The 22,233-nt window shown below is 37.1% G+C and overlaps 2 protein-coding genes across 2 annotated transcripts in view; one reads left to right on the top strand and one right to left on the bottom strand.

The window, feature by feature from the left end:
* MACROD2 (mono-ADP ribosylhydrolase 2) overlaps positions 1-22,233 on the bottom strand; it is a 1,942,726-nt gene that overhangs the window by 1,627,306 nt on the left and 293,187 nt on the right. The window lies entirely within an intron of this gene.
* Positions 19,842-21,318, top strand: LOC106005968 (UPF0415 protein C7orf25-like). The gene is given in 2 exon segments (XM_013057087.2): positions 19,842-20,255; positions 20,258-21,318. Coding segments are annotated over 2 exon segments (1,290 nt in total). The 5' UTR covers positions 19,842-19,898; the 3' UTR covers positions 21,191-21,318.

Here is a 22,233-nt window from a genome sequence, read left to right as displayed (position 1 = left end):
TACTTGTTTGTTACTGGATAAATAATTTCACCTCCCTCTATTAATAATAGTTAATATATGAAATATATGAAAATATATGAAAAAGATTAGAAGGGGGCTTTGAACATATGAGGGCTCAAATAATTTCAAAAATTACTTCCACAAAGTCTCATAGAAGCTAAAATTTAAAGAGCGTATCAGAGCACTTTTCTCTTCTGGTATTTGAGTAGACCAGCATTGGAAATTAATGAATACTATTAATTTACATCCAGAAATCCTTCCTATATACCAATATGTAATTATACATTAATCAAGCTCATAGCGCAGACTCCCTAGTTTCAGGTTTCCCAGACTTATCTGATGATACCAATCATCCAGAGATTGTGACTGAGCAGGTCTGGGGTGGGGCCTTGGAATTTGTATCTATAATCAGCTTCCCAGGTATGTGCTACTTTGGGGAGGCTCAAAAACCCTGCATTAGTTGAAGCTGCACCTAACCACTGAACCTAAGAATATCAAGCAGTCACACCCACTGAACAGAATTATAGTTTTAGAAATACTATGTAACAGACATGGGAATGTTAAAAAGATTTTCTATAAATGAAACAAGATGGGATCAGGAGGGAGACAAACCATAAGAGACTCTTAATCTCATAAAACAAACTGAGGTTTGCCGGGGGGAGGGGGGTAGGCAGACGGTGGCTGGGTTATGGACATTGGGGCAGGTATGTGCTATGGTAAGTGCTGTGAAGTGTGTAAACCTGGTGATTCAGAGACCTGTACCCCTGGGGCTAATAACACATTATATGTTAATAAAAAAATAAATTTTTTAATTAAAAAATGTAAAAATTTTTTTCTTATTTGACAAATATTTAGCTGAGTATTTATCAGTACAAAATATTCACTGACCACACATTACAGTACAATTCACAAAACGGTATGTGAAAGTTATTTGAAAAACAAACTACTTTTCAAAAATTGACGTCATTCGGGACAGGAGAGTAGCAAATAGAAAGGAAGGAAATATGCTTGGCAAAGATACACATAATTATATAATACCACTTGTCCTGAGGAGTTCAGAAATTACTGGGGGAAGGGTCCTATTGGTCAAGAGGTCTGGTTCTTCAAGAAGTCTGTTATAGTTATTTATGACACTGTTGCCATTGCTAACGAGCTAAAAATGCTAATGACTGAAGATTATTCAAATAAACTCACAGCAAAAATAATTTAAAGGGTATAACAATTTTTCCTTGACCCTTCTGAACATTAGTATTTAGAAACAAAGCAGAGTTTATCTCTCCTTAGTAAAATTAGCACAAAACTGGATCTGCATTTTTTTCAAGAAAATGATAAAAGGAAATGAGTTTCCATTTTCCAAGGCTTCCACACCAACCCCACACATACACCATGTACATGCTCAAACTATGGGCAACTTCTAAAAATTGAAAGATCTGCAATCTACTTCCTAGTAGAAACACAAGTATAAATAGTTTTTTAAGGAAAGCCAAGTGCAATGACACCAAAAGTAGGACTAGTGTTATTCTATTGAATGAAGAATACGCACAGAGTATAACAAATATGTATACATTTCAATACAATAAATCAATAATTGCATTAGCCATATACATCTCATGGCCAAGAGATCCAATGTAGTAAGTGAAGATGTAAAACAGTGAATCTTCTCATTAAAGAATTGCTAACTACATGCATGAATTTAGAATTTAAAAAAAACTAAATGCCAGTACAGACAAAAGGCTGATATCCAGGATCTACAAAGAATTTCTCAAACTCAACACACACAAAACAGATAATCATGTCAAAAAATGGGCGGAAGACATGAACAGACACTTCTTCAATGAAGACATACAAATGGCTAACAGACACATGAAAAAATGTTCATCATCAATAGCCATCAGGGAGATTCAAATTAAAACCACATTGAGATACCACCTTACACCTGTTAGAATGGCCAAAATCAGCGAGACAGGAAACAACGTGTGTTGGAGAGAATGTGGAGAAAAAGGAATCCTTTTACACTGTTGGTGGGAATGCAAGTTGGTGCAGCCAATTTGGAGAACAGTATGGAGATTCCTTAAGAAATTAAAAATAGAGCTTCACTATGACCCTGCAATTGCACTACTGGGTATTTATCCCAAAGATACAGATGTAGTGAAAAGAAGGGCCATCTGTACCCCAATGTTCATAGCAGCAATGGCCACGGTCGCCAAACTGTGGGAAGAACCAAGATGCCCTTCAATGGATGAATGGATAAGGAAGATGTGGTCCATATACACTATGGAGTATTATGCCTCCATCAGAAAGGATGAATACCCAACTTTTATATCAACATGGGTGGGACTGGAAGAGATTATGATGAATGAAATAAGTCAAGCAGAGAGAGTCAATTATCATATCATTTCACTTATTTATGGAGCATAACAAGTAACATGGAGGACATGGGGAGATGGAGAGGGGAAGGGAGTTGAGGGAAATTGGAGGGGGAGATGAAACATGAGAGACTATGGACTCTGAAAAACAATCTGAGGGTTTTGAAGAGGTGGAGGGGGTGGGAGGTTGGGGGAGCCAGGTGGTGGGTATTATGGAGGGCACGTATTGCATGGAGCACTGGGTGTGGTGCATAAACAATGAATTCTGTTACGCTAAAAAGAAATTTAAAAAATAAATAAATAAATACCTAAATGCAGTCATTACGGCTATTCAAATATTACTGATCCATAGAAACACGAGCTAAAATAAAATGTCTACTGGTATTACTTAAAATATGACCCAAGGGCGCAAGCACAACACTTCAAGTTTTTCAGTTATCCACTGCCCCAAGACTTAGGAAAATAAAGGGCCACTTAGGACTCCTAACTACTCCTGAGTGATCTTTGCTGAGTGGTGAGATAATAGGTAGTTTTTTTTTTTTTCCCTTTTTGCTCTTCTGACTTTCCAAAGTTTCTAATTTAAACAAAAAAAAGTACTATATAAAGTACTATATTCTTATTATTGCTAGGGAAGGTAATTCCTTTATTTAAGGGTATTATCTGAGGGCGCCTGGGTGGCTCCATGGGTTAGGCCTCTGCCTTCAGCTCAGGTCCTGATCTCAGGGTCCTGGGATCAAACTCCTCATTGGGCTCTCTGCACAGCAGGGAGCCTGCTTCCTTCTCTCTCTCTGCCTGCCTCTCTGCCTACTTGTGATCTCTTTCTCTCTCTGTTGAATAAATAAATTAAAAATCTTTTTTTTTTTTTAAAAAGGATATTATTGGAGGGATCAAATTTATTAAGGCCATTTAAAAACTTTGAAGAGGCTATTATCATGTTCTCCCTCAAAGAAAAAGAAAAGCTGTCATAGGTCCTCCTCCTTTCATTGAATAAAAAATACTGCAAGAAGAAATAATAATGCAAGGGCTGAAATTCCATGTGCTACTTCCAAACGCAGGCCTTCAAAAAGATGGTTCATTGTAGCCAGCAATTCTAAGTGACAGTAACAGTTTCACTGATAGTGATAAAAGAACTCCTATTCATCTGGTATTTGATCCAAAAACACACTGGAAACCCAGTGAAGGCTAGCAAATAAAAAACGCTAATCCTCTCTGGACAAAAGGAGAGCCAAATCTTCTATGAGATTGTTGTTTGAGGAGTATAGGACCTAACCCCTGATAAGGCTTTCATCATTCATTGCTTACCCTATCTACTTCCCACTCTTTCCATCTTTATTCTTTTCTATTCTCTCTTTAGTTTTGGCCTATCTCCACACCATTTCCATTAGGAGGCATTCAAAGGCATTGCTATTCTTACAAATTTTTTAAAAAGGGTAATTGTAGATAGACCTTGGAATATGTGCAGGAGGATCTGTGCAGCCTCCCATCTAGACAAACATGAGGACCTCCTACAGCTAATCTACAACTAACTTCTTAAAGGATTCTGCATTTATAAAATGGCTTTATTCATTTTGTCTTGAGACTTTCTCCTAATTTTCTTGAGCACCATGCTGATATGGTTAAGTCTAAGTTCCCTGACTTAATGCTGTTGTAGAAGGCAATAAAGATCCAAAAGGCAAGAAATTCACTATGGGTCTTTAAAAATGGTTACACCTTCACAGAAAGGTACCTGTCAAAGTGAGTTCCATAGAATGATCTGGATTAAGTCAAAAGAGAGAAACCATTTTAATCCAGCACCTTCAGCTACTTAAGATCCAGATTCCACTGTTCCCTCTAAGACTTCAGCTAACATATTCTTCAATGATTCAACACAAGAGAGCTCAGCAGTGCCTAGTGACAGAGCTTTCTGAGGTTCTCAAACTGAGAGCTGTTTGCACTGTCTTTATATAGTGCAGAAACAACTTAGGAGGCAAATAACATAAATGCCATCACCATGTTCCAGTCCAGAAGTTTTTATTATAGAACTTTAGCTCTGGGCAAGCTGCCGCAATCAGCACATTGTGATGGCAAATACACTGACTGTATTTTCTTCCTAAGCAGTATATAACACTCGGGCTGTTCCTGAGAAGGATTCATGAAACAGCTCTAATCAACACATTATAGTTGGAACAGCTAGATGTAACATTCACAGCTTGTATGCCTTAATTGTCAAAATTGTTTGCTTTCCAGATGAACACATTCGACTCTAACTTTCAGTAAAATCAACCAAAATAGTTCATCAACTGTCATGACAAATAATTCCTACCCTTCCACCACCTATGACATCCTCTGAGCTATAACTCAATTGTTAGAAAAGAAAAAACTAGAAATGGATGCAAGTGACAAAATAATTTACCAAAATGTACCAAGAGAAGCAGTTAAATAAGAAAATTTGTCCAAGAAATTTCAAAGAACATTGGTATGCTTAAAGTTCTTGCTGAGTTCATGGTAATATAAGGCTTAATAAATAGGGTGTCTTCTAAAAGCTGAAAAATCTTCATTCTCTTCCCAGCTTATTGTTTTGTGATCTTCTAACACATTAACTTAACATCAAATTTCACAGCTCTAAAAAAAAAAAAAAAAACAGCTTGACAACAATCCTAGACTATGTCCAAACAACACAGTTTCTCAAATCAATTAAAATGACTGAATAATTAATAGTGAAGCCCATATCATCCTCCAGTTTATTTTAAAAATAAAATTAAAAAGAAAGTTAAAAAAAAAAAAAGCCACATTTCTTGGTCAAAGCTTTAGTGAAGAAAACCTAAAAGGTAAAGTGCCTATCTTCCATCTACCCATGTTATCAATTTAGGACAAGATTCAACTGTCTTTCACATTCCTCTGTCAAAATTCAGGACCATATACCCAGAGATCTCTTTGGCTCTTGAATCAATATTAAGACTTTAAATTTTAGGTCAACTTTATTACATCAACAAGGAGCACATCTCATTTTCAAATTATGCCAAAATTTTTCAGTTCGTGGTAAGCAACTATCAGTAAGTCTTCCATAACTTGTATACTTGTGCTTTATTTCCTTCACTGATTAATAAATTCCCCTTTCTTTCCTGTCAATAGTATGTCTATGTATGTGAGATCCATGGACCACACTTTGAGTAGGAAAGAATACTTAGGTTCCAGCTGCAGCAATAAATATCTAATCTGGGTCCAGATGTGGTTTAGTACCAGTTAGTGGCATTTGCCCCTCTAAGCTCAAATATCCCAAGGGTAGTGGAACTTGGGCTAGCTGGTACTTCTGGAGGAACTGCAATAATTTAAAGGCCTCCTATTTAATTGACTTCATTTTGTCAACCCTATATTAGGGACATGTTCACTCTCAGCTTCTCTATTCTTTAAGACCTAGATGCCTCCTATTTTGCTCCCTGCTATAACATTTCCTCTCCATTAGAAAATAAGAATTTTAGTTTATCTCTGCTGGAGCTGGCTTCAAAACCACTTCAGGCACTTCAAATATCAACTGTCAATTGCCTTATGTCAAAATTTGTGTTATTGTGAGGTTCAGTCCTATATAATGTATATTTGATCATGATTTCAGAAAGCATTTAACAATTTTTAATTATATCTTCCAGGACCAGAATGGAGAACCACAGGCTGCACAGTAATGTTGCTAGTGGACTGAATAACAAAGCCCAAAAATTGATCAGCAACATCCTGAAGATAGGTCTCTAATAGCACATTATAGGACTCTGTCCTAAAACTGAAATTTATCATACTTCTCATCAATAACTTCAATAAGGACACATAAAACCTTCCTACTAAGAATTGTATATTAAAGGTAGAAATAAGATGTTTAATGACAGAAGTAGATTTTAAATTCATATATTCATACACACAAAAAGTTATTGATTACTATATGCCAGATTGTAAATCCTGGGCAATATACAAATAAAAAACAGTGAGTCCTCAAGAAATTTATAACCTAGTAAAGGAGATAGGGAAATAAATAATTATGCTGCAATGTGAAAAGTGCTACAAGAGGGAAATGAACACATGACAAAGAAAAACAGAAGTATTACCTGACTCCCACTGGGAGAGTCCAAGAAAATTTGGGATGTGAAGGTGAAGACACCACAGTACACATAGGTCTGACATTTGGGGCAGGTAGATGCCCTGAGATAAAGATTTAGGAGACTCTATTATAGGCGGTCATTGAAGCCAGAGGTACAAATAAGATGGATCTAGAAGATTACACAGGAAAAAATAGTTAAAAGCCATGAATGGAATCTTGGGCAACAGCAACTACTTAAGCCTCAGCAGAGAGAGAAAGGTACCCAAGAATACAGAAATTGGTAACTCCACCAATCCCCTGCATGTTGCAGTTCCTTGGGATTCTGTTCTAGGTTCTGTTTTCTAAATATGCACTCTCCCAGGGTTCCAATTATTGATAATATGTAATTGTTGTCTGCTATTTGAGAGGCAAGGTCATGTTCTAAGAGTGAAAAAGGATGGTTAGAAAGAACTAGAGAAAAGTGGTGGAATCTGGGGTTAGCCATGCAGGGGAATTCTATTCAACAACTCTTTGATTAATAGTATGAGAGGTCCTGATGCAGATGGTATATGGCAGTAGAAAAAACAACAACTATGAGAAGTAATCCCATTGATTTCATAAATGTTGTTTCTTGGGGTTCTGTTCTATTTCTTCTTCTCTCTATACATATACTTTCTCAAAGCAATCTCATCCATTCCTCTGGTTCCAATTACCATTAATAATATGTTATATAATAGGTGTATAATAATATGTATATGAAGCCCCACGAAGCTTACACTACAGTGAGAAAAGGGCAGACAATGATAAAATAGACTACAACAACTGACTTGGTAAATGATACGTGTGGTATAGAAAAATAAGGTATGGAAGGGAAAGAGAGTAAAAGAGGCCTACACTTTAGATAGAATGAATAGGAAAAATTCCCATTAAAGAGGTGATAATTTGAGCATAAAACAAAGTAAACTGAGAAAGCAAAGCATGCATCCATAGTGGTAGTGGCTTTAAACCTCACTGCACACTTGCATCACTTAGGAATCTTTTAAAACAAAAGTAATTCCTAGGTCCTTCCCCTTGTTTTTTTCTGAATTGGTCTAGGGTATGGCCTGGGCACCATTAGTTTTTGAAACCCCCCATTGATTCTAATCTATAGTCAAGACCAAAAATTACTAATGCAGTCAGTGTAAGAGTATTAGAGGTCATCACAAGTTCAAAGACCCAGAAGGAGGAGCATGCTTGGAGTCTAAGAGAAAAATATGGGTCAGCTAATAAGGTCTAAATAAAAGATTGTAATAATAGCGCTGAAAACCAGCAAAGATACTAGATCATATTTACAGACAACAACAACAATCCACACAGCTGTGTGATTTTCAACAGCAGTACTCAGCAGCCTAGAGGTAGTCATGGAAGAGCTCTAGCCCACCTCATTTTATTGCTTTTTGCTTTATTCCACTTCATAGATTTGTGTTTTTTATAAACTGAAGCTTTATGGAAAGCCTCCCTTGAGCAAGACTATCAGCACCATTTTTCCAACAGCATTTGCTCACTTCACGTTTGTCACATTTTGACAATCCTTGTAAAATTTCAATCTTTTTCATTACTATATTTTTATGGTGATATGTCATAGTGATCTTTGATGTTAGTTTTATAATTATTCAGGGGCTCCATGAACAGTACTAATATAAGATGTCAAACTTAATCAACAAATGTGTGTTCTGACTGCTCCACAGACCAGCCAATCCCTTCTCTCTCTTCCTCTCCCCTTAGGCCTCCTTATTCCCTGAGACACAATATTGAAGTTTGGCCAATTAATAACCCTACAGTGGCCTCTGAGTATTCAAGTGAAGAAAGAGTCACACATGTCTCATCTTAAATTAAAAGCTAAAAATGATTAAACATAGCAAGGAAGGCATGTCAAAAGCCAAGACAGATCACAAACTTGCCCCCAAGCGTCAGTTAGCCAAGCTGCAAATACAAAATAAAAGTTCATGAAGGAAAGCAAAAGTGCTACCCCAGTGAACACACAAATTAAAAAGTAAAACAGCTTTATTTATTACATGAAGAAAAGATCAAATCACACACAGCATTCCCTTAAACAAAAGCCTAATCCAGCAAATTCCTAATTCTCTTTAATGTTATGAAGGCTGAAAGTGGTGAGGAAGCTATAGAAGAAAAGTTTGAAGCTAGCAAAGTTTGTTGCATAAAATTTAAGGAAAGACGCTATCTCCATTAGCATAAAGGAGCAAGGTGAAGCAGCAAGTGCTGAGGCAAAAGATGCAGTCAGTTATCCAGAAGATCTAGTTAAAATAATTAATGAAGGTGGCAATACTAAACACTGAAAATCTTGATGAAGCAACCTTCTACAGGAAGATGATGTCTGGACTTTCATAGCTAGAGAGGAAAAGTCAATGTCTGGCTGAAATTCAAAGCTTCAAAGGACAGGCTGACTTGTTAGAGGTTAATGTAGCTGATGATTTTAAGCTGAAGCCAATACTCCTTTATCATTCTAAAAACCCTAGGGCCCTTAGAATGATGCTAAATCTACTCTGCCTGTGCTCTGTCAATGGAATAATATGTGCTAGACAACATACATCTGTTTATAATTAGGTTTACTGAGTATTGTATTTTTTTAAAGATTTTATTTTATTTGACAGAGAGAGAGAGAAAAAGCACAAGCAAGGGGAGTGGCAGGCAGAGGGAGAGGGAGAAGCAGACTCCCCACTGAACAGGGAGCCCAATGCAGGACTCGATCCCAGGACCCTGGGATCATGACCCGAGCTGAAGGCAGATGCTTCAAAATAGCAGTGCTCATTGACAATTTACCTTGTCACCAAAGAGCTCTGATGGAGACGTACAATGAGATTATTGTTGTATTGATGCCTGCCAACACAACATCCATTCTGCATCCCCGGGATCAAGGAGTAATTTTGACTTTCAAGTCTTGTATTTAAGAAATACATTTTATAAGGCTATAGCTGCCATAGATACTAATTCTTCTGATGTATCTGGACAAAGTAAATTCAAAACCTGCTAGAAAGGATTCACCATTCTAGACGCCATTATGAATATTTGTAATTCATTGCAAGAGGTCAAAATATCAACATAAGGGGTGCCTAGGTGGCTCAGTGGGTTAAAGCCTCTGCCTTTGGCTCAGATCATGATCCCAGGGTCCTGGGATCAAGCCCCGCATTGGGCTCTCTGCCCAGCAGGGAGGGAGCCTGCTTCCTTTCCTCTCTCTCTGCCTGCCTCTCTGCCTACTTGTGATCTCTGTCAAATAAATAAATAGAAATCTTAAAAAAAAAAAACACTTATTAAAGGGCGCCTGGGTGGCTCAGTGGGTTAAGCCGCTGCCTTCAGCTCGGGTCATGAGCTCAGGGTCCTGGGATCGAGTTCCGCATCGGGCTCTCTGCTCAGCAGGGAGCCTGCTTCCTCCTCTCTCTCTCTCCCTGCCTCTCTGCCTACTTGTGATCTCTCTCTGTCAAATAAATAAATAAAATCTTTAAAAAAAAACTTATTAAAAAATATATCAACATAAGCAGGAGTTTGTAAGAAGTTGATTCCAAATGATGACTTGGAGGAGTTCAAGACTTCAGAGGGGAAAGTGTAGAAGTAATGGAAATACCAAAAACAAAACTACAGGTGGAATCTGAATACCTAACTAAATTTCTGCAATCTCATGAAATTCCTTGAATGGAAGAGGAAGAAAGTGATTTTGAGATGGAATCTATTCCTGGTGAAGATGCTGTGAGGACTGTTGAGACGACAAGAAAGGATTTAGAATATTACATAAACTTAGTTGATAAAGCAGCAGCACAGTTGAGAGGATGGACTCCAATTTTGAAAAATGTTCTCCTGGGGGTGAAATGCTATCAAACAGGATCACATCCTACAGGAAAATGAGTAAAAGGAAGATTCAAACAATGTGGCTCACTTCATTGTTGTCATAGTTTAAGAAATTGCCATAGCCACCCCAACCCTCAGCAACCACCATCCTGATCAGTCAGCAGCCATCAACATCAAGGCAAGATCCTCCAACAGCAAAAAGATTATGACTCACTGAAATCTTGGATGATGGTTAGCATTTTTTTAGTAATAAAGTATATTTTAATTAAGGTATATACATTGTTTCTTGACCTAATATTATTGCACAACAGACTCCAGTATATTGTAAACATAACTTTTATATGTACTGGAAAACCAAAAAATTTATTAGACTCACTTTATTGCGATATTTGCTTTATTGTGGTAATCTGGAACTGAATCTGCAACATCTCCAAGGTATGTCTACAGATAGCTGGATTGATCAAGCACTAGGACAATGATTGCAAAGAAAGGATAATGGAACAATTAAATATTACATAATCATCAAAAAATAAAATTTTGTCATTTGCAACAACATGGATGGAACTAGAGGGTATTATGCTAAGGGAAATAAGTAAATCAGAGAAAGATGATATGTGGAATTTAAGAAGCAAGGCAGAGGATCATAGGGGAAGAAAGGGAAAAATGAAACAAGATGAAATCAGAGAGGGAGACAAACCATAAGAGATTATTAATGTTAGGAAACAATCTGAGGGTTGCTGGAGGGGAGGGAGGTGGGAGGATGGGGTCCCTGGGTGATGGACATTGGGGAGGGTATGTACTTTGATGAGTGTTATGTATTGTATAAGACTGATGAATCACAGACCTATATCCCTGAAGCAAATGACACATTATGTTAATTAACTGAATTTAAATTAAAAAAAAAAAAAGAAAGAAAGGATAATGGAGAGTTCTTAAAATAATGGACTTTTGGGTATGAACTGAATCAGAAAACTGAAATTAAAAGTTAGGGTGACATGGGAGGGATCATGTAACAAAATGTGCAATGATCTGAATAAACAGACAAACAAAACAAGGTGAGGGAGAGGTAACTTGACTAACCATAATTTCTATCTGCACCATAGGCATGCCATGTCTACTAAATATTCTAATACAATATTAGACTTCTTTAAAAAAGTAGTGGTTGGCCTTCATTAGATAACCATTAACTTCCCTGTGGATATAGAATGGATATTTACTTTAATTTAGCAAAGTATAATCCACACATCAAAAATGAAGTAACCTAATCTACTCTGGGCTGGGTAAAAGATGTTTGGATGAGCCATTTTAAGAGAGACTCCAATAAAGTATCCAAGGATAGGAAGCCACAATGTAAAATAATCTGGAAGTCATTTCTATTAAGAATAATGGTCATTTTTTTTAACCCAAAGATGATGACATAAAAGTTCACATTCATAAGTAGTAAGAGAATGGAAAAGGTCTCAGGCATAATAAAGGAATTTCCATTTCTTTATCTTAGGAGTAAAGTGGTACAGAATAATGAAGAGACTCAAAACATGGTCATTCTGGTAAATGATAAAAGACTGGAGTTATAAAGCTAAAAGGTCATAGTATTTCAAGGGGCATCAGCAGAGACATTGAATTCATACAAAAGAATCATAGAAGTGACCATGACATAGCTGGCCCCTATCCTTCATTAGAAGAGCCCCAATGCATTTTATGAATAAGCCCCTGTATGACTCTAATGGGAAATTTTGTTCTGCTGAATATGCTATTAAATGCACTGGAAGCTGTGGAATGGAGGGAGTCAGAGGGGTCTCAGGAAGGAGTGAATAATTTTAAAAAATATCTGGAATTGCACTGAACTGAAAGTCAATAAACTTGAAAAAGAAATATTTAATGCATAGCAAGTACCAGTTCTATAGGAAACAAGGGTCAACTGGAAGTTTCCTCAAATGGCACAATCAGGAAGAGGGAATTTCAGTGACAAGAAAGTACATGGAAGATGTCTATCTTGACCACAATCTGTCTCATCAATGAATGAAAGCCAACTAGAGCCCAGGGGAGTTGATGTAGCTATGAAGTCTTACACCTTGAAGATGACTTTTCTCTTTTGGACTTTGAGCACCACTGTGGCTTTCCAAAGAGGATTTGAGGGATGAGACTACTGATGATGTGACCATTCCACCTAAGGAAAGGAAGCTCTGGAGTATGGTGGAGGCCTGCTAGATCTCTCTGTAGCCAGAGTCAGGCAGAGGAAAGATCCACTGACCCCTTCTGTCTATGCTTGTTTCCTGAGGCCTTGGGCACTTCTAGTGACAAATGGCTGCTGGGATAGGATATGAGGTAGTCATGAAAACAGCTTGGTTTTATGGCAAAGAATGTTCCATAGCAAAACTGCGATATTCTAAATTTTTAAAAATTGAAAAGATAAGCTCTCTGTGAAATTCAATTCACACACAGCATGTTCTGTCCCTTTACCTTAAATAAAAGACAAGTAAGTGGCTCCATCTCTCCATTGACCTATCAGAGGAAGAGACTTTGGAATCAGAGCTGGGTAACTTACCCTGTCCGTTACTAAATGTTTAACAATCTTTCAGTGAACAGAGAAAAAATAAATATTTCTCACCAATTTTAATATGATCTCCAGGTCTGAATTCTAACATATGTATGGGGAATTAATAAAAAAAAGAAAGTAACACATATAAATGAACACACATATAATGATCCAAGGGGAAGATAATATAACTCTCCAATATAAATCTTTGGTAGAATAAAAATATCCCATTTTTTTAAAGATAGGTAGAAATCAATAGATACAAAGGTCATTTTTTGAGCAAGGAATGACAAGGGACCAACACAACTGGTCACCATTCATTTCATAATGTTTTTGCTTTACGGAAATCCAAAACAACACTTTTTTGGTATTTGATCTTTACTCACTCAAGGGTTCACATAAATGAAATAAGTTCACAAATGTTTGGCAGTTCTTACAGACATACACTATGAAGTTTATTGCCTTATAGACTATAAGGCAACCAAACTATAAAGACTTTTTCTATCTGCAGAAAGTTCATTTTGAAATAAACCAAAAAAATTCAATCTGCCATGGTACTTTATGTTTTCCTTTCATTTTCTTAATATACAGCATATTCACATCCAACTCTTTATTCAACTTAAGAAGATGCAGCATGATATAGTGGTTAATAGATGAGTTCTAAAATTAGACTTCTTGAGTTAAAATTCTAAATCTACCATTTACTAAATGTGTGACTTTCAGCAGCAGGTTAGGTAACTTCTTTGTGCCTCTATTTCCCTTTCTGTAAATAAGGAGATTAAGAATACATCTCATAGGATTATAGTGAAGATTAAATGAGTTAATATGTTAAAAGCCTTATAACAGTGCCCAAAATATAGTAGGTGGTCAATAAATCTTAGTTGTTAAGAAAACTACCAAAACTTTTCCTTATAATCATCTTTTTTTTTTTTTTTAGGCAAAATTAGACATCCTAACAATGGATATATTTTTCAAACAAAAGCCTTGTGCAACATGGTGACTCACTACAAACCTTCACTCTTTCTTCTGCTTGCATAAAAATTCCTATCTGAGGATCAGTTTCTAGGGAATCCAACCTAAGATATGTAAGACAATAAATGAGGAGAAAATAAATAAAATGATGCTTAGGCAAGCATTAAAAATACACCCCCAAATCTGAGAAATAGTAAATGGTATTTGATTTTTCTGCAGAGACAATGCAGTACTTATTCAGTACTCAAGTGTGGAAACTTGACAGGATGTGGATAGGTGTGAAGATATAGGCAGCAACTCAGTTGTGCTATTGTTACATTCTGCCCTTCAAGATTTTCAACAGGTTGATTTTACTTATATGATTTGCAGTTTTCCCTTTTTTATTATGAACATACAATACTTATAAATTTGCAAAATCATAGACCTCTCATTCACCACTTAACTGGTACATGACACAAAGCAAACAGCATGGTTTTCTCCATTTGAAAGCCACACTTTTTTCTTCTCTCAATGTATATATTGAGAGATATATATTCTCAATATATTCTCTCAATGTATATTTAATGGCTATTCCATCAAAATTAGGAAGAATCACATTTCAAAGGTGTCCATATATATAGTGCGTGCGAGCGTGCGCACACACACACACACACACTTTCAAGTTTTATTTGAAAATAAAAACCTAGAAGCTTTTGCTCACACTGAATCTTCTGTCTGAACACCTTTTATCTTATGTCAAAATGCCTGCATTTTACCCACATTTTAATTTTAAGATCAAAATACTCCATTAAAAGATTCCCAAATTGCCATGGCTAAAGATAATTGTTCCCTCTTCTGGCACTTTTTTCTATGCATTATATTTATCAGCATTTAATTTCATCTCTACAAAAAGTCCTTAGGGCTGGAGGAATGTTCTGCTCTAAACTGTATTAGTCCTTGCCTCCAGCTTTATCCAGTGTTTGTCAATGAAATGAAATGAATGAATGAATGAATGAATGAATGAAAGGAATGAAGGAGATTATTTTGAGGGACTCTTGTTTCCTTTTTGGTAAAGCTTGTACAAATAATAACTTAAAAATTTTAAGAGTCAAGAGAATAGCAACTCATATACAAATGCTTGATTTTAAGGAATATAATTAATACCCCAATGAACTATGAATATGGCCTTATATTTATCGAAGGTTCTTCAGTCATGAAGTATGTTGTGAAGTTAATCTTCAAGAAGCTGTAATAATAACAAGGCACAACCTCTGCTTCAAAAATTCCTAAACGCCCGTTCTCAAAAAGAACTATCTAAAGAGTTTGTTTTTAACACAGCTTCCCTGGCCTCACTCCTGACATTCTGTCCCAGTAGATCTGAGGTGGGATGATGGGATGCTCAGCCAGGTATAGGAACAGTTTCTCCATTCCATGCCAAGAATTTTCAAGGCAGCCCCAATTCTCTGCTTCTCCTTTTAGTTGAAGGCTCAGATAGCTCACATCTCCCTTTTAAGAAACATCTTTGACCATTTCAAATGCTCTCTCTTTTTATGCATATATAGTTGTAGTGGTAACTCCCCTTCTGAAAACAGATCAAGTAGGGTGCCTGGGTGGCTTGGTCAGTTAAGCATCTGCCTTCTGCTCCGATCATGATCCTGGAGTCCCATATGGTATGCCACATCAGGCTCCCTGCTCAGCGGGGAGTCTGCTTCTCCTTCTGCCCTTTGCCCTGCTTGTGCTCTCACTTACTCTCTCAAATAAATAAAATATGTTAAAAAACGATTTGGTACATGATTAGCACTTTTTTATTCACTGTCACTTATTTAACCTCTTGACCCCTAATTCAGCTATAAGTTCCTACTAGGGAAAGACTAATGAATCCTTACTTCCATTCTGTATCTAGAGTACTGGGCAATTTTACCTACTTTGGATTTAATAAATTATTCTTTGTTTAGGCCAAAATTCCTTTAAAATCTTGCAATCATTAAAATAAAAAATAAAAATATTGAATCAGGATATTTTTTAAAATGAACATCTTATCAACATGATACTAAAAGGAATAAGGTAAAGAAACACTGCAGAGCAGAAGAAGAGCTGAGGGAGAAAGGATCTGTTTGAAACATAAGAGGCCATACCTTTCTACTGTTCAACTTACTAAAGTGAGCAATAGTCATTTTGGTCATTTTTTAAGATACACTAATAAATTCAATACCATTTTGCCCCCAAATAAAGACCATAGGTATGGAAACTGATACACAATTTAGGAAGTATGAATCCAATATCTTGAGACATCTGCATTAATCTACAAGCACAGGGATATCAATTCTTGCCATGCACATGAGTGTCTCAGAGATCTATACTTAATGGGAAACCCCCAATTCAATATGAGTCAGTCACAACTAATCCTGTTGTAGGCAGGGAGACAGAGCAATTCTCCCAGAGACTTTCTTTCTTCCTTATTTCTATCCTCAAGTCTTGTATGGAAGCTTCTGCTAGACCATTCCCTAAACATCAGCTGTTAAAATGAAGTAGTTTGGTTTCATTTATATGCCCCATGAGCCATGTCTCTCAAGCAACAGACTCAAAAGTCAGGTAAAGTGTGTTTCTTCTAAAGATAGGTTCAGAGGGTGGAATGGAAAATAGGATTTCTAAGAATTATTGTTACATACACATAATACACCATAATTTTCCAGTAAAAGTTTGAGATTCACTCTGAGTAGACTGGTACAGGTTATACTTTCATACTCATGAACAGGAGACAGAATGTTCTCATTGGATAACTTGACCCTAGGGGTCATTTCAAGTTCCTTAGGGAACAAAACATAGACCACAAAATGGAAATAAAGGGCTGTTGGAAAGAGAAAAGAGGAGAACAGATGTTAGAAAAGAGTATCAGTTAAGAATAGGCTGAGTTGTAAACAAAATAACAATGGCTTAAACAAAATAAAATTTTATTTCTCTTTAACATTAAAGAAGTTGGGAGTAAGGATCCTTAAATGCTGATGGACTGAAATCCTCCTCCAGAATCCTCCAGATTCCAGATTCTGCCATACTTGGTCGCAAGGTATACCTAGCCAAAAGGAAATTTAGAGAATGAAGTCTTTATTGCAGGTGACCATATATCCATTTAACAATGAGATGTTTCCTACTTCCTTGGGGAGACAAAAGGATAGACACTGCGACACATATAGCAATCTCCAGCAGGCTGTATAGATTCCTAAGATGACTCCATGATCCCTACCACCTTGTATTCATACGCTTGTGCAATGTCTTCCTCTCGAGTATGGGCAAAAGCTGTGACTTCCTTCGAAGCAACAGAATATGGAAAGTATGGAATAGAGATGATTAGTGTACATGATTGATTTAGCATTTGTCTTGCAGGAGTTTTTCTCTCTTCCAGAAAGAGCTATGAGGAAGTCAGTGGCCATAATGGTAAACATAGCAAGGAAGTGAGGGTGGCCTCTAGAAGTTGAAGGTAGCTTCTAAAAAACAGCCAGCAAAAAAATAAAGCTCTCAATCCAGCAACTACAAAAGCAAGGAAGGAGAGTCTTTCTTGCATGAGCCTCTGGATGAGACTTCAGTCCTAAATAAAACCCTGATTGTAGCATTATGAATCTGTAAACAGCAGATTCAGCTGTGTCCAGACTCCTGAGCACAGAAACTAAGATAATAAATGTGTATTGTATCAAACCACTAAGTTTGTGGTGATTGGTTATACAATAATAGAAAAATAACACACTGACATTGAAGGCAACCAACAGATGCTCATAATATTGTACAAAAGGCCTAACTCATTCTCTAATTTATAACACGTGTTCACTAAATGTTAGCTACAATGTTTGTCATCATCATCACCATCATCATTATTATAATCATCATCATTTCTTAAATTCAGATTTGTCCACTATCATCACCACCTTGCCTCACAGCTTAGCAAGGAAGAAAATCCAAAAAGGGCAAACAGTTCTATTCATATTACTTCTAGACATTTTGAAAGCAACCAACTTTAAAATCTAATTGGAGTTGAATTTCCATTAGCACTGCACTGGTGATTCTTGTATATCCATCTGCCACTCCATTCCAAGAATTTGCCTCTCAAGGATACAACAATCTTTTGGTCATGCCTCATTGGGGAAGAATGGAAAAGAGTAAGATAGGACATAGTACTCTGGGGGTTCAGTTAAGAATTGCAAGGAAGCCTACAGAAAACAGATCCATCACTCTGTGGAGTCAGGCTGAGGGGAAAAGAAGCAATTAGCTAGAGGTTAAGTAGCAAAACAGCTGCTAGAAGCCTTGGGTAAAAATGTCACCGAGTAGGAGTAAAATATTGGAAGAATAATGTAGGAGTGAAAGTTATCAATTGCTTTGAAACCTGAATTTATGCATTTTAATATTACCTAGCAGAGTCAATTTGAGCATCTGCTTAATTTCCGGTATGTGACAAGAATACCAGGAGGAATTTTAAAAATTAAAAAAAAAAAAGAAAGAAATAAAAAATAAAGCACCTTTCAGAGCATTTCAAGATAAAGTTTTTATAAGACCACACAAAACCAGAGCTATTTTAGACAGTAATTGTTAAAGCAAATTAACTTCCCCTAAATCAAGCAAAGATTTCAAAGCTAAGCCATTACATATGATGGAATGAGGCAAAAAAAAAAAAAAAAAAAAATCTACTCTATGAAGTATATAAAACAAATAGAAATTCTTGTTATGAGACACCATAAAATAGTCAATAACTCAAAAGATGATTAAAAATAAACAACATATTAGTAATAAAAACCTGGCATGGGGAATAGTCTAGTAATGGATTTGGGGTTTTTGACTTATCACAATTCATGGGTCTTAGAGGGAATATGGTGAGTATAGCTATTATACCAAAATACTGTAGTTTTTGCTTATGCCTATTTTTACAGAAAAAAAATGATGCAAAACAGCATATTTTGTAAGGAAATAAAAAGCACCTAAAAAGAAAAACTAAAGTACAGAAATGCTAAAAATGGAAAAGAAAGATTTATTCCAGTAGTATATGACACTAATTGATAGAAGATATTGGAATACTTACATAAGATTTTAACTACCATAACATTAACAGTAATTTTTAAATTCTTAGAATCAATTGGGTATTTTTTTCCTCAGGTGGTTCATATTCTTATTTTACAAACATGGTATGTTAATCCCTAAAGTTCTAGTGAATGTACAGAGAAAATATTTTAATATTGTTTCTGTATATAAAATTCCATTTCTACAGAATTGTGTTTTTACTTTTTTTTACTTTTTTTGCTGCAAAATGTGCCCTTATTTCTGACATCAGTGACAGGATAATAACAAATCACAAAGTTCCTTCCCATTTTGGAGACAGTCTTGTACAAACAGATACCTAACAGAAACAAGATTGTAGGGACCACTAAACTTCATCAACAAATATCACTGATCCTTGTGCGGGAGGGGTATAAATGAAAAAATATAATTATTACTTTCAACAGAAATAATCACCACTTCCTTACATGCCTACCAATAGTTGGTCAATGTCATCCATAACATGATGTCATAACAAAAAGCCATGGTGTCACCTTCCTGTAAAATATGAGATTACAAATTGAGAGAAAGAGGCGCCTGGGTGGCTCAGTGGGTTAAGCCGCTGCCTTCGGCTCAGGTCATGATCTCAGGGTCCTGGGATCAAGTCCCGCATCGGGCTCTCTGCTCAGCAGGGAGCCTGCTTCCTCCTCTCTCTCTCTCTGCCTGCCTCTCTGCCTACTTGTAATCTCTCTCTGTCAAATAAATAAATAAAAAATCTTAAAAAAAAAAAAGAGAGAGAAAGAAAGAGAGAAAAGTCCCAAGTTTTTTGCCCTCTAGATTTAGTTTTATTTTTCACTTTCGACAGAAGAAATATGCTATGATCAAATAAAATCTTCCAATGTAGTGAACTATGAGCCAACTGAGGACACTTATTAACTCGAAAGTAAATTTTACAAGGTGAGGTGCCTGAGTGGCTCAGTGAGTTAGGTGTCCAACTCACTTCCACTCAGGTCCTGATATCAGGACTGTAAGATCGAGCCCCACATGGGGCTCCACGATTAGCTCAGCGTGGAATGTGATTAAGAATTTCTCTCCCCGACTCGCGCATGCGGTCCTGGCGCAGCCGGAAAGGAATAATGCTGTCAGCATGTCTGCACACTCCATGCTCTGTGAATGAATCGCCATCGCCAAGGAACTGATCAAGAGAGCAGAATCACTGTCTAGATCAAGAAAAGGCGGCATAGAAGGTGGCGCAAAGCTGTGCAGCAAATTGAAGGCAGAGTTAAAATTCTTACAGAAAGTAGAAGCCGGGAAAGTAGCAATTAAGGAATCCCATCTGCAGAGCACTAACCTAACACACCTAAGAGCCATCGTGGAATCAGCAGAAAACTTGGAAGAAGTTGTTAGTGTTCTTCATGTCTTTGGTTACACAGATACCATGGGAGAAAAGTAGACCCTAGTGGTGGATGTGGTTGCCAATGGTGGTCATACGTGGGTGAAAGCCATTGGGTGAAAGCCATTGGCCGAAAGGCTGAAGCTCTTCATAACATCTGGCTGGGCAGGGGCCAGTATGGTGACAAAAGTATCATTGAGCAGGCTGAAGACTTCCTCCAGGCCAGTCACCAGCAGCCAGTGCAGTACAGCAACCCTCACATCATCTTTGCATTTTACAACAGCGTCTCCAGCCCCATGGCAGAGAAGCTCAAAGAAATGGGCATTTCTGTGAGAAGAGACATAGTAGCCGTTAACTCTCTGTTAGATCACCCAGAAGAGAACCAGCCCAGGGAGAGTGAGTCAGATGATGAGGGCCCTGAATTTTTGCAGGTGACCCAAGTGGACCGAGAAAATATTCTAGCAAGTGTTGCCTTTCCAACAGAAATTAAGGTCGATGTGTGCAAAAGAGTGAATCTGGACATTATGACTTTAATTACATATGTATCTGCCCTCAGCTATGGAGGCTGCCACTTTGTCTTCAAAGAGAAAGTGCTTACGGAACAAGCAGAGCAAGAGAGGAAGGAGCAGGTTTTGCCACAGCTGGAGGCGTTTATGAAGGACAAGGAGTTGTTTGCCTGTCATTCCGCTGTCAAAGACTTTCAGTCTATTCTAGATACCTTAGGAGGACCTGGGGAGAGAGAGAGGGCCACTATGCTGATTAAGCAAACTAATGTGGTACCTGACCAGCCTTCTGAGCGTGCCTTGAGACTAGTGGCCAGTTCAAAAATCAATAGCTGCTCGCTAACAATTTTTGGGACAGGAGACATTCTAAAAGCCATCACGATGACTGCCAATAGTGGTTTTGTCAGAGCTGCCAACAACCAGGGTGTTAAATTTAGTGTGTTTATCCATCAGCCTAGAGCACTTACTGAGAGCAAAGAGGCTCTCGCCACCCCTTTACCAAAAGACCACACAACCGCTATGAACACTGATGATACCCTTTAAATATTTTCATGGAAATAAGTTATTGATACCAAAGGCTGGGTCTTCCCATCTTAAATGGGAAGGAAGAAAAGGTCTATAGTAAAAATAATACTTAGCAATCTTAACCTGTAAAGTTGATTGTGTGTGTCATCTATAAAATACATAACCCAAAGTAGAAAAAGTACAAGAGACAAATGATTTACCAAACTGCCTACGTTTTAGCAACCAAGAAAATACATCTATATAAAGCTTTAAAAAAAAAAAAGAATTTCTCTCCCCTGGAGTGCCTGGGTGGCTCAATGGGTTAAAGCCTCTGCCTTCAGCTCCGGTCATGATCCCAGACTCCTAGGATTGAGCCCCACCTAGGGCTCTCTGCTCAGCAGGGAGCCTGCTTCCCTCTCTCTCTGCCTACTTGCGATCTCTGTCAAATAAATAAATAAAATCTTAAAAAAAAAAAAAAAAAAGAATCTCTCTCCCTCTCCTTTGGTTCCTCCTCCCCATGCTCTCTTTCTCTCTCTCAAGTAAATAAATCTTTAAAAAAAAAAAAAAAAGTAAATGTTACAAGGTAAATGAATAGGGTTCCTTGTATATTTTTTCCCTCAGGGGAAATGGTGTGTACCTATCACAACAGAGAGAATGTGAGTTTCATTGGTTACTATGGGTTCAAAATAACATTCATTTTAACATATTTATTTTTGATGACTTCTAGGAATTAACATTGTTTTACCATTTTTTACAATCAATCCATAAACAAGCATATCTGATAGCCAACAATAGTTTGTTTCAAAAAATGTCTTTGAAACATTGGGAACAATTTTTCCATGCAACAAAAACAGCAACCCAGATGAAGACTTTCATTAACATATCAATATCCAAACAGAAATCAGAACAAACATTTAAGACTTAGACTACAGAAGAAATCAAGGCAGATTTCTGGATCTGGAGATACTGGCATGTTTCTAATAAAATAAAAGTGTTTTATTACTGGGGCACCTGGGTGGCTCAGTGGGTTAAGCCTCTGCCTTCAGCTCAGGTCATGATCTCAGGGTCTTGGGATCGAGTCC

The sequence above is a fragment of the Mustela putorius genome, unplaced genomic scaffold (assembly GCF_011764305.1).
Source record: "Mustela putorius furo isolate JIRA1106 unplaced genomic scaffold, ASM1176430v1.1 tig00000253_pilon_pilon_pilon, whole genome shotgun sequence".
Lineage (NCBI taxonomy): Eukaryota > Metazoa > Chordata > Mammalia > Carnivora > Mustelidae > Mustela > Mustela putorius.
This window is presented reverse-complemented; position numbering and strand designations above follow the sequence as displayed.